Below are 12,283 nucleotides of genomic sequence, written 5' to 3'. Positions count from 1 at the left end.
ATATAATATACAAATATATATACATACATACATATAAAATACAATATACAGTACTGTAGAATATACAGGAGGTAGTCTATTTAAAGTATAAAGTTTAATTGAAATTATAACCGAGGACATTGTTTAGCATGATCAGAGGTTTGGGGTTTGGGGTTAGTGTTCATAACTTTTCCTTATTTTATATATTTTTTTCATATAAAATGAAATCCAACCATTTCCCTTGACCCTTGATTTTCAGATTTATTTTAGGACGGTTATAATATTAGAATTGTCATGTGTGTAAAATTAGTGATCAAAAACCAAAAGAATGCTCCTATACTGACTTACCAGTCAGCGGGATGAGTGAGCTTACATTACATGACACACCTTTTCATCGAGTCAGGAGGTGTGTTTTTAAAAGGACGCTTCTCATTTCCACTGTCACATCCAGCTTCAAGCGATACGTAAGGAATAAAAAAACAACAGGTCATGTCATTAGAGGAAACTAATCCATGCCTGGGTTTGTGTGGTACGGCTTACTGTGAAGCAGACTTACTGTTACCACTCCTCATTAATCCCCATCCTGTTTTTAAATCCATTTCCAATAAACGTTTCAGCATATTTTCATGTTCGTTTTATTGAATTGTCTTATTTCCCAGTGAGTCAGAGTCGCTCACTGTTGGCGAGACTCTTTTTGGTGCAGAATTGTGAGAATTTTGGGCCCTTAAACTGGGGTCAGTGGCCAAAAATCTTTGAAAGTACACTTCATTCACTTTTAAGGGCCAAAATACACACTAAACACATGTCAGCAACAAGGAAACGTATAGTTTATTACCCGTTTTCGTCTGTGAATGAGGTTGTAAGTATTTTTGTCCTTCTATTTCTGTAGATTCTGATACTAAAGCCAGCAGTGAATGGAAGAAAGCAGTGTAAACTATTGTCTGTAAACTGTTGACCGTGGAGAAAAGTGTAGCAGTAGATCATGTAAGCTTCCCGCAAGTAAAAAAAGAGCTTCATGACAGGAAATGTGCCTCATAGCAGCATTATAAAGTGCAGGATGTGCAGTGCTGGGTGTTGGTAAAAGCTTGTGGATTTATCATGTGTCCTATTTTTTCCTTAAAAATCAACGTGCTCAGAGACAGCAGATGAAAATGAGCGACGTGGCCAAATCTGACACATTTACATCATAAATACTGATGCTGTTTAATGTGTATTAATGTGTAGAACTTTCTTATCGTATTTCTTTTATAACTATACTATCATACAATGAGAGCCAGCACAGCTGTAACACGCTTGTTTTAATCTAAATGTACGCATGCAACCATGACTTCATTATGTCTATATGCAAATGTGTCACTTCCCCATGTCTGTTTGAAAAAAAAAAAAGCACTATTTGTGGAAAACAAACCAAAACCGGACATGGTGCAGTTGTGTACAGTCATCTCTACACTAACGGTTATCACTGATGATAGCTTTCAGAGTTCTTTAATGCTCATTGTGTTCGCAAGGCTGTGAGAAATCATGGGTGTGACGCTGTACACTGTTATAAATGTACAGTATCTCACTTCAGAGGCTCTCATTAATGTTAAGAGTATTTCCGACATTTTAAACGAGTGTAACTGTTGACACTATGCAGTGAACACACACAACGGTAAAAAAAAACACACATGGTTTGCACATTTATTTCATCTGTAGAAGAAAAATACTTCATTGTATGTACTAGGTTTAAAATCTTAAACAAAGGTAATGCTGTATCTGCAATAAAACATGTTTAATTATCCAAAACAAAAGAATTCATTCTGCATCTATAATAGAACAACATTTATAGAGTAACAGAGTAACGTCTTCTTTACACTGAAATCTCAAGAACTATCACATTAACCCTTCTGAGGACTTGAAGTAGGATGCAGGGTCTCTTGTGTTGGCTTCTTGTCAACAGAGTGAAATGATCACAGGTGATTTTTAGATTTTTAGAAGTTTAGATTCTGATGATGAAAACTGTACCATCGCTAGGCTTGGGTTCATAACACTCCTGTTTCAGCCAGTGTGTTTTTTATGTAGTGTGTACACTGTCTATTGTACGCATACTGCCCCAGGGTATTGTTTCCTGTTTTGGACAGCATTTTGGTATCTCCATGACAACACAGATACACAACTGTAGAAGCATTGAAGCGTTGATGCTTGGGGTCATAAGTTTACATACGCCTTGCAGAATCTGCAAAATGTTCATTATTTTAAAAACATAAGAGGGATCATAAAAATTGCTTTTGTTTTTTATTTAGTTCTGCCCTGAATAAACTATTTCACATATCAGATGTTTGCATCTAGTCCACAAGACACAATAATAACTGAATTTACCCAAATGAACCAGTTCAGAAGTTTCCATACGCTTGATTCTTAATACTGTGTGTTTCCTGGATGATCAGCGACTGTTTTAATGTTTTGTGATAGTTGTTCATGAGGCCCTTGTTTTGTCCTGAGCAGTTAAACTGCACACTGTTCTTCAGAAAAATCCTGCAGGTCCTGGGGCAGTCGTGGCCTAATGGATAGAGAGTCGGACTTGCAACCCGAAGGTGAACCTGAAGGTTTTGGGTTCGAGTCTCAGGGATTGTAGGTGGGGGGAGTGAATGACCAGCGCTCTCTCCCACCCTCAATACCACAACTGAGGTGAGACCCTTGAGCAAGGCACCGAACCCCCAACTGCTCCCCGGGCACCGCAGCAGAAAAGGCTGCCCACTGCTGTGTGTGTGTTCACGGTGTGTGTGTGTGTGTGCGTGCACTTGGATGGGTTAAATGCAGAGCACAAATTCTGAGTATGGGTCACCATACCTAGCCACAAGTCACTTCACTTCACATTCTCTACTTTTCCAGCATCTTCTGCGTATTTGACTCCTTTCCAGCAGCAGCTATATGATTTAGAGATCCATCCTTTCACACTGAGGACAGCTGAGGGACTCGAACACAACTATTACAAAAGGTGCAAACATTCACTGATGCTCAAAGAGGCAACACGATACATTAAGAGCCAGGGGGGTGTAAACTTTTGAACAGGATGTTCGGTGTAGAGTGTTATTATTATCTTCTGGGAGACATGTAAATATCTTATGTAGCTTCTGAAGGGCAGCACTAAATGAAAAAAATAAGACCTTTGAACAAAACAATAACAATTTTGACCCCAATTGTATATATATATATATATTTGGGGATTAATAAAGTTTATCTTATCTTATCTTATATATATATCATTTCCTTATAAAACTGCACAAACTGCACCTGAGATACTGGTTTATTTTAAAGTGAAGGATCGTCACACCAAATATTGACTTTGTTTCATTTATTACTGTTTACTGCTCTTTATAGGATTTTTTTATGCAGAAACATTTAATTTCATAATGAAGGCATCTTTGCTCTACAGCATTTCTTTGCATGTGCCTAAGACTTTTGCACAGTACTGTGTATATATATATATATATATATATATATATATATAGACGCAACTAGAGCACAAACTATTCGAAACAGGATCAGTGAGGAGAGAAATGCGGCGGGGAAACCATTCATCAGCCTCATGAATAAAAAAGCAAGGGTGAAATTTGCAAAAGAACATGCACAGAATACAGCAACTTCTGGAGAAGTGTCTTGTCTTCAGATGAGTCCAAATGGAACTTGGATGGATCTGATGGTAGAGCGTTTGTGTGGAGAAAGTCAGGAGGACAATTTCAGCCAAACTGCACTAAGGGTACTCTAAAGCACACAGGAGGCTGGGGCTGTTTCTCCTACAGTGGCGGCCATTAGTGAATGTCTAAATACTTTTTTCTCTAATTATGCTCAGTACCTATATCTATTATTTTTTATATTTTTAAACATAATCTATTTTTTTTTGTAAATGTTTTGCTTGAAAAGTGTGCTTGTGATATCTTTCTTTAAAAGAAACGCAATGAAGTTCATACATTTGTAAGTGTGGTTTAAGTGTGCAAATACTTTTTGGAGCCACTGTACAATAAACACCATTATGTAAGGGGCATTTATAGTGAACAGGAAGTTACTGAGGATTAAAAATGTCAGATTTTACAGAGTAAGAAAAGTCAAATTGAGCTAAATGTGAGAGATAAGAAAACATGACTGTGGGTAAATAAATAAAAAGGAATCTGCAATAACAGACCGTATAATTGTGATTCGTCTGCACATAAACATTAGAAAAAGGAGATTATAAATGAGAATGAGAAACTGTCTGGTAGAAAGCCACTATCAAGACTACTGCATTTGACCAATCAGTGGTCAGCACTGTTTCAAGCTCCGCCCACATGCCCAAATTTGATGCTCAAATACAGCATAGGTTAGTTACAGTACAATTCACCAAGCAACGGAAACTACCACATAACATACGATCACAGTTCATTTACAGAGTAGTAATGTGAAACTGCCACACATTTCTCGGTTCACACACACACACACACACACACACACACTTTGCTACTGAAAGTTGCAGGCTTTGGTACGTGAAGCTCAAGTGAACTGCTGCACCTGAGGCGGAACTTCTTCTGGGCAGCTGGACATCAAAATCTCACCGCTGTGAAATAGAGCAGATTTCAAATTATAATCAAACAATTAAATTAAAACTAGTAGAACACTCCCATGTGACTTCCCTCATATAGACTAGCAGAAAAAACTAGATCAGGAACAGTTCTCAAAGAATGATGGACTTTCAAGAAGGAGTTGCCTTTTTTTTCTAATAATGTACTTACTTACACGTTGTTCACTTTCTGTTTCCAGAAAATCTCCAGTTTCTCTTTAAACTCATAAACCATGTGGCTCACGGCACTAAAAGAGACGACTGGCTGTAAAGTTCGACTAGGAGACTCTTCAGCTCCGGAGGCACTGGGCATGTTCTTAAAGTTCTGTCAGAGGACAAAACACATTTATTAATTTTTATTTAGAGTTGTATTCAGAGTCAGCTACTTATGTCTTATTTACATGGGAAACATTCCTTGTATTCAGAGTCTAGTTACGCAGCTGCTGAAGTGGATTTCCTTTGCTCCACACGCTGATTATTAGACTCAACTGTGTGAAGTTCAGGCCTCTGAGGTTGCCAAATTTTTCTTGAGTAGAAGTGTCTGAGTTTTTCACTAGTATCTAGACAACTGCCTTTAAACACAAACATTCACTTTTAAACCAGAAAAATTCAGTTTTCTTTGTAGGACAGCACATCAAATTAACAAGAATTTTGATATTACTTTATTAATTGAACTTAACAAAAATGTGATAAACTCACGTACATTCTGCACACACATTCCGATTTCATGACCTCAGTTTAGTATCTCCCTGCTTCATTAAGTTCATTTGCACATGAATAACTGTCTGATATAAAATAAAAAAATTAAAATGTTAAATAATAGGATGTGCTGGACCAAGTGCCATTTGGCAATGTACTGCATAAACTCCTGTTTTAATGCTTGCCATCTTCTCATTCATATATAATCACATTAGTCTTTTTATTTTTCATTTTTAAATGATCTTTTTTTTTTACTTTGTATTATATCTGACAGCAGAAAGAAATCATATATATATATATATATATATATATATATATATATATATATATATATATATATATAGACGCAACTAGAGCACAAACTATGCGAAGGGTAAGCTGACCAAACGCTCATCTGCCACACTATTAACTCACTTAAGACAAGTTAAGTTTATAAATTATCCATTAAAAAAATCAGTCCTCTAGATAAACAAGGGCTCTATCATAATGATTTTGAGTGCATTTGCAGCAAAAGATAAATTTAAGCATTAAATATTGTGGTTATTGAGTCAGACAGTGGCACTGGACTTAATATAGCTGAGACACACCTCTGTGTTACTCAAACTCCACCGCACATGAGTTATTCTCAAGTAACTTCTGAATACAGCTTAGTTACGTCTGAGTTCTGAATACCAAAGTGTGTTCGATCCTCACTACACGCTCAGCGGCCCTCACTCTTTATTCTCCTAGTAATGATGTTAACACTATAATCCTACACACTTCCTGTTCGAATCAGACCTGAAGGAAGTAGACATTATCCTCCGTCTGTAAAAACTTGTCTATGACGTCTTCCTGTCCCATCAGCATGGCGATTTCAAGCTCCAGCTGTTCCTGAAGATCTGCAGATTGATCCAGGTAGCTCTCCTCCTGAGCTCTGATCTTCTCTATCACCTCAGAGCAGTTTTTCTCAAGGAAACTGACTAGCGAGGTAAAGGCTAGCTCTGTGTCTTCCACTGACTGCTGTGCAGACTGCTGTTTTTAAAAAAAATCACACATACCATTATTTTTATTTTCTAAAGGATATATTTAGAATTTATACATATACACTGATTTATTAAAGATTTCCATGTATAAACATGTGGAGGCTTAACACTAAAAAATTACAAGCTTGTTTGCTAGCAGAGTAAAGAACTTAAAAAGAGCAAAATAATGTTTTAATGCTTGTTTTCTCCTGAACCTCTATCGCATGTTTTACATGTAATCGTACTGGAAGTGTCAGGTTCTAAAAAGCATTGCTGCTGACATGTTTGGTATCTTGAAAACATGCTCCAAACACTTTCTTTCTCTTTACATTAGCATTTTTATAGCATTTCATTACTTACTGCATGAGCTTCAGTGGCCTCTCGCAGCTCGTGAAGCTCTTTCTCTCTTTTTTTGCGCTTCGTCACAAATGTGCATTTGTTAGCCTCCAGTGTGGCCTGTAAAGAACCCAGTCGAGTTTACAAATCAATAATGAAAAATTTAACAGATTAACAACACACACTCTCAGAACTAAAGGTGTCCAACTGTATTTTTCTTTGTCGCTAGGGTGGTACCATCAAGGGGACATCTTGTGTACCTTTAAGGCCCGTTTATACTTTGCATGCTTGTTTTTCTTACCTTTTTTGTCTCGACAAAATTATAGGAGCTGCATGACCATCCTATCCTCACTGAGTGCAGTGAGCAGGTTAGCAAGCAGAAACAGCAGAGACATAAATATAGATAAATAAAATAACTCTCAGAAGTGTTCCCTTTAGGTCAGTTCTCTCTGTTTGGTATGGGTTCCTCCACCTGACCACTCTGACGTGACTCTGGGTGACCATCTAGGCCTAAGGTCATACAGTCTGAAAGTGTCAGGGACAATGTCAAAGTCTGTGTGTTGAGTATTCTGACTGCCTCAGGAAAGAAGCTGTGGTGGAGTCTGGTGGTGGTGATATGGATGTTCTGGTACCTTCTGCTAGATGGCAGGAGAGTGAAAAGGTCCATGAGAAGGGTAGGAGGAGTCGTCCACAATGCTGCTGGCTTTGCAAATGCAGCAATTGTTAAAGGACTTGTGTGTCACCTCACTGGTGGCAGCAGAATTTAAATAATTGGTTCTACAGTTGCAGTCATATTTATCCTGGACATAGTCCAGAAATAACTCAAGGACACTATCAGGATTCTCTGTGTTTATGGATTCAGGTGGGCTCAGACCTTGACTGTCCATAGAACTGCCTTCTATTTCCTGTCATCATGGACTTTGGGTTCTGTTAGTGGGTCTGAGTTCCCTTTCCCAAGGTAGCCGTGTCCCGTGTGTTGAATGATTGCAGGTTAAGTATATGAAAGATACCCGTATTGTCACCAGTATCCTTGCAAGCCTCTAGTTAACATGTGATTTCTGGATTACGCAGTATGGTACCCTTTACTGTATAGTAGCTGTGAAATTAACTGTGAAATTTGTCTCCACATCTGATCCGGGGTAGGTTTTGACTCTGAAGGTCAAACAAGTCATATACTGGCTGGTGCTTCATGTCATAGTATTACTTTCATTCTTCCTGGCTGGTGGCTGTTTTTTAGCACAGCCCTGGCACTATTGTGTGCCTCTGGCAGGGAAGCTCTCAGGATCATGGGACCAGAGGGAACCTATGGTTCTGCCATTCACTCACACGTAGACTGAGTAATAATGTCAAGCTGGGTCTACATCTCTCACCCATAGAGCATTCGTGAAGGGCTAAATCTTGTACTTGCATGTGGTGCAGTTCGTAAAGTGAAACCGATTTGATGGATATATTTATCCAATGAAGAGTTTTTGTTCCCCACATTGGCACGAGTGGCAGTTTTCAATGTATGGTTCACTTACTGAGTTGCATTTGTTTGGGGGTGATACACTGTCATGAGCTTGGGCTGTGCTCAGACCCAAAGGCAGAAAGCACACGTTTAAAGAGTTCACTTACAAACGGGGAGCCTCAATCAAAAATGAAGTATTTGTGGACACCATGATGGGCAAAAGCTTTTGTAAATGAGGCCTGTATTCATAAGTCTTTGAAAAATCTATGGCTCATTAATTAAACCAAAGGGAAGTACCCTGAACTGGTATAATCCACAATGTGAGATGAAAGCTGTCTTGGCTCTTGAACGTGAGATGAAAGCTGTCTTGGCTCTTGAACTCTCTACCACCTTCTGCTGCCACCTGCCAGTGTCCATGTGTAAGATCGATAGTGGTGAGATATCGGCCCTGGCCAAGAAAACCAAATCCTCATCAATAACTGAGAGGTGGTAGGAGTCTTTCACTATGGGCTGGTTTAGTGCCCTTTAATCTACAGATTATCATTTCACAATAATATCTGGTGTGGCCCATTGTCCATTCCCTCTTTATCCACGCATTTTTAGTATCTGGTCCTCAATTATCTCCTATCTGTTCCAACAACTGTCCCTTTTGCTCTGGCGTGAGGGAGGCATCTTCGACCTTTTCATTGAGCATTTTAGTTGGACCCTGGAGCGCCATCATGCAATCCTTCAAGAAGTAGGTTGGTCTCAATAGTGCATGTCAATAGCAAGGTTGGGGACATTAATTCTCACAGTTCTGGATGGGATATGGATACTGACTGAAACATTTTGCATTAAAAAGCATTCCCAGAATCAGCAGGAGGACACGTGGTATAATGGCAAACCTGTGGTAGAAATGCTCCTCCTAGAAACCTTTTCCTAAGGGCTCACAAGATGCATCATCAGCTAATTGTAATTGGTGGGGCAGTACAAGGTTGAGTTTTACCTGCATTCATGATATTCTGTAGAACAAGATCTGTTCACACAGCTGACAAAGTCCCTGTGTCTAAGGTGGCAGTGATAGCTACTCCTTTAAAGTTCATCTTAGTTCTGAATGCCACGTTCCACAAAGCTTCAGAGGTGACATCTTCCACATGTTCTAACTGGAGTTGATCACAAGGAGCTGTGAGGTCTGGTTAAGGCATATATCCTGTATGACCTGGAGCGAAGAGCACCGATAAGCAGAGCCAATAAACGCATATGGAAAAAACTGGCCATAGTTGAGTGACGCTACACTTGAACTACCTTGTTGCGGTTTATCCAATCACATCCATTTACGTAAATTCTTTACCACGGACCTGAGACTCATTACAGCACTAGAGACATTCACTCAGAAGGGCTGAATGTTACAGACTTTTGTAGATTTAATTTTTTATTCCATTTACCCTTTCTGGTTTCATTAGTGAAGTGATTACATGACTTGTGTTAAAAAAAAAAAAAAAGTCAATGAAAAATAATGAATTTTTAAAGATGAATGGACAGAGAAGGAGACCATTCGTTTATTATTCCTGATTCAAGCTCCAACCCTAAGCTTTTTATCTGTTCAGAGTCCAAGAAATATTATTTAAAAGTAATAAACCAAAGTTCAGCATAAGAAGGTTCACATTCTAGTCCATTTTTTACAGCCCAAGAATGTGCAAATGAATGCTTGTCAAGGTTAGCCTAGGTTTAAGCAAAATATAGCAAGCCATTCATTTCTAATAATTTAACAGGAATATTATTTTTTAAATATTTTTTCAAGAAAGGCTTTCCCATGCTATTTTCCCATGCTGTTTTAGACAAAGAATAACTCTATATTTTATATTTATATAAATATATCATATTATAAAATTATATTTATAAAAGGTATGTTCAAAATTTTAAAAGAAACTGTAAAATATATCATATCATATTAGTAGGCATGAACTAATCACTAATGTTTAAGCAATAAAAGGTAACTGATGTAATTCAGTCATCTTAGTTGCTTATCCAGTCCCAGGTTTCACAGCAACTTTTACTTTTTTTTATATATATAAATAAGTTTGCATTTTGCCTGAACACTTTTAAGAGGAGTTGTTGATTTGTTACTGGTCACTAAACTGATTATTTAGTCCGCCCCACATCACACTGGAGTAAGTGTAATGTGGCATTTTACGTAAAATTACACTGACTCCACTGGTGTCTTTGACCTGAGAAGCTGCATGTAGTGTAATTATCTTTTAGAATAAAACTTTAAAGAGTACAAGTGGTTCTTAAAGTTTAATTATACACCTGAAGTTATTTTTAAAGGTAATCGATGTTCATGTTTCCAGGTAAAAGATACAAAAAAGATAGAAAAGATGTTACCACCTCAGTGTAACATAATGTATCTGTACAGCGGGAGGGGTTAAAGAGGAATTTTTGTTTTTTAGTAAATATGAATATCAATATATCATATCAATCTTCCCAAAAAAAACCAAACTGTTAAACCCTAGAAATAAAACGGTGTGTGTTCCTCTACCTCAGCCACATCGATCCCATGTAGTTGGATCTATTTCCTAAAATATATACAAAGTAATGGTCTAATTCAAACCAGCTCGACCCTGACCAGGCAGTTCCTAAGGATGAATGAATAAACGCTTTAAATGTTGATGTTAATTTTCATGTTCACGTTGATAAATGTGGTCCCACGATATTCATATCTGACCACTCGCTCATACCTGTATGACTTTTTTTTTCTGTCTCATGAAATCTCAGTTGTACACCTCTAGTCTCAACCAGATGCCCTGTGAACGTTTCTGGCAAACTCGAAAAAAGAAAGAAAAAAAAAACAGATAGTGTGTCTTCTATTCATATTTGTATTTGTTTTCAACATCTTATCTGTTCAGTCTGAATAATATATTTGTATTCAGTTACATCTCTACCCCAGCTACAAGGAAAATAACCGTTTGGTACCTTTATTTCTGAGAGTGCCGTGTAATAAAAATAAAGGTTTAATAAGAGAAAAGTGTCTCACTTGTTTCTCGTCTCTTTCTGCTGCAGAGGAAACCGTGTCATGGCCTTTGTGCTCATCCATTACACAGCTCAGACAGATGCACATGTTGTCGGTGCGACAGAAAGCCTCCAGCAGTTTATCGTGTCTCGGACACGTCTGAATCTCGGTAGCAACGACTAACTTGTGTTTCTTAAGAGCCGGAATGTCGTAGTGAGGCTGGAGATGCGTTTCACAGTAGGAAGCTCGACACTCCAGGCATGATCTCACCGCTCGGAGCTTTATATCAGTGCAGAGATCACACACAACTTCTCCTGGCTGAGCAGGAGAACCCTGAAGCGTGGTGTTCCTCAGTTTCTCAAGGATTTCAGCCAGCATGGTGTTTTTGTTCAGTGCAGGTTTTGTGTGAAATTCATGTCTGCACTGAGGACATCGAGGTCTGCTGAACTCGTCCTGCTCCCAGTAGGCTTTAATGCAGCTCATACAGTAAGAGTGTCCACAGGGAATCGTCGCCGGATCCTTCATCAGTTCCAAACACACTGAGCAGTTGTACTGATCTTTAGTTTGGAACAGTGACTCTGCCATTTTACTCTCAGCAGAACACCACTGAAAAGTCTTCCTGAAGTTCCTGAACGTCTGTCTGTTTACCACTCGAAGAGTCTGTAGATAAGAGCAAAAGACTTCCTGCTTCCTCGTGTCTCACTGAGAATTGTAGTTTTTTTTCTTTTCTTTTTGATCATTACTTCACACCTTGTCAGCATGAGGAAAAGAGTTCTTCACCAAGATTCATAGAGAAGGGAAGAAAAAATAAATAAATAAATAAATAAATAAATAAATAAATAAATGAAGAGCAGAAGAAGAGGGAGAAAAGTGAAAATGAAATGTTATGCACAGGTCCATCAGCAAGTCAAATATTAACATACTTCAGCAAAGTAGCTGGTTGGGTTTGGGTTTTTTTAGATGATTAATTCAGATCGTGTCAGTGTGATAGCTTTTCACCAAAATATAAAATTCAATTTATCATTTATTTATTACTTTTTATTATTATTCAAATGTATTATTTTATTATATATTACTTTGTGGATTTTTTGGACCATTAAAGCCGATTAAAGCCAGAGGGAGGGAAAGGAAGAAAAGAAAAACTAACTAACTGATAGATAGATAGATAGATAGATAGATAGATAGATAGATAGATAGATAGATAGATAGATAGATAGATAGATAGATAGATAGATAGATCACTAGCCCATCCTGAGTTT

The 12,283-nt window shown here is 38.0% G+C and overlaps 1 protein-coding gene across 2 annotated transcripts; it reads right to left on the bottom strand.

Annotated features, from left to right (window-relative positions):
- Positions 1-3,283: 3,283 nt before the first annotated feature.
- LOC113547660 (E3 ubiquitin/ISG15 ligase TRIM25) lies at positions 3,284-11,844 on the bottom strand. 2 transcript variants are annotated; one of them, XM_026948107.3, is made up of 5 exons: positions 11,049-11,841; positions 6,613-6,708; positions 6,029-6,262; positions 4,725-4,877; positions 3,284-4,549 (listed from the first exon to the last, which is right to left on the bottom strand). In XM_026948107.3, exons 1-4 carry the CDS (start codon positions 11,607-11,609, stop codon positions 4,725-4,727), a joined length of 1,044 nt encoding a protein of 347 aa, XP_026803908.3. In that variant the 5' UTR covers positions 11,610-11,841; the 3' UTR covers positions 3,284-4,549. The 2 variants fall into 2 exon arrangements, with proteins under 2 accessions (XP_026803908.3, XP_026803907.3); XM_026948106.3 differs by having other exon boundaries at positions 3,285-4,549; positions 4,729-4,877; positions 11,049-11,844.
- Positions 11,845-12,283: the final 439 nt, after the last annotated feature.

This window comes from Pangasianodon hypophthalmus, chromosome 19, assembly GCF_027358585.1.
Source record: "Pangasianodon hypophthalmus isolate fPanHyp1 chromosome 19, fPanHyp1.pri, whole genome shotgun sequence".
NCBI lineage: Eukaryota > Metazoa > Chordata > Actinopteri > Siluriformes > Pangasiidae > Pangasianodon > Pangasianodon hypophthalmus.
This window is presented reverse-complemented; position numbering and strand designations above follow the sequence as displayed.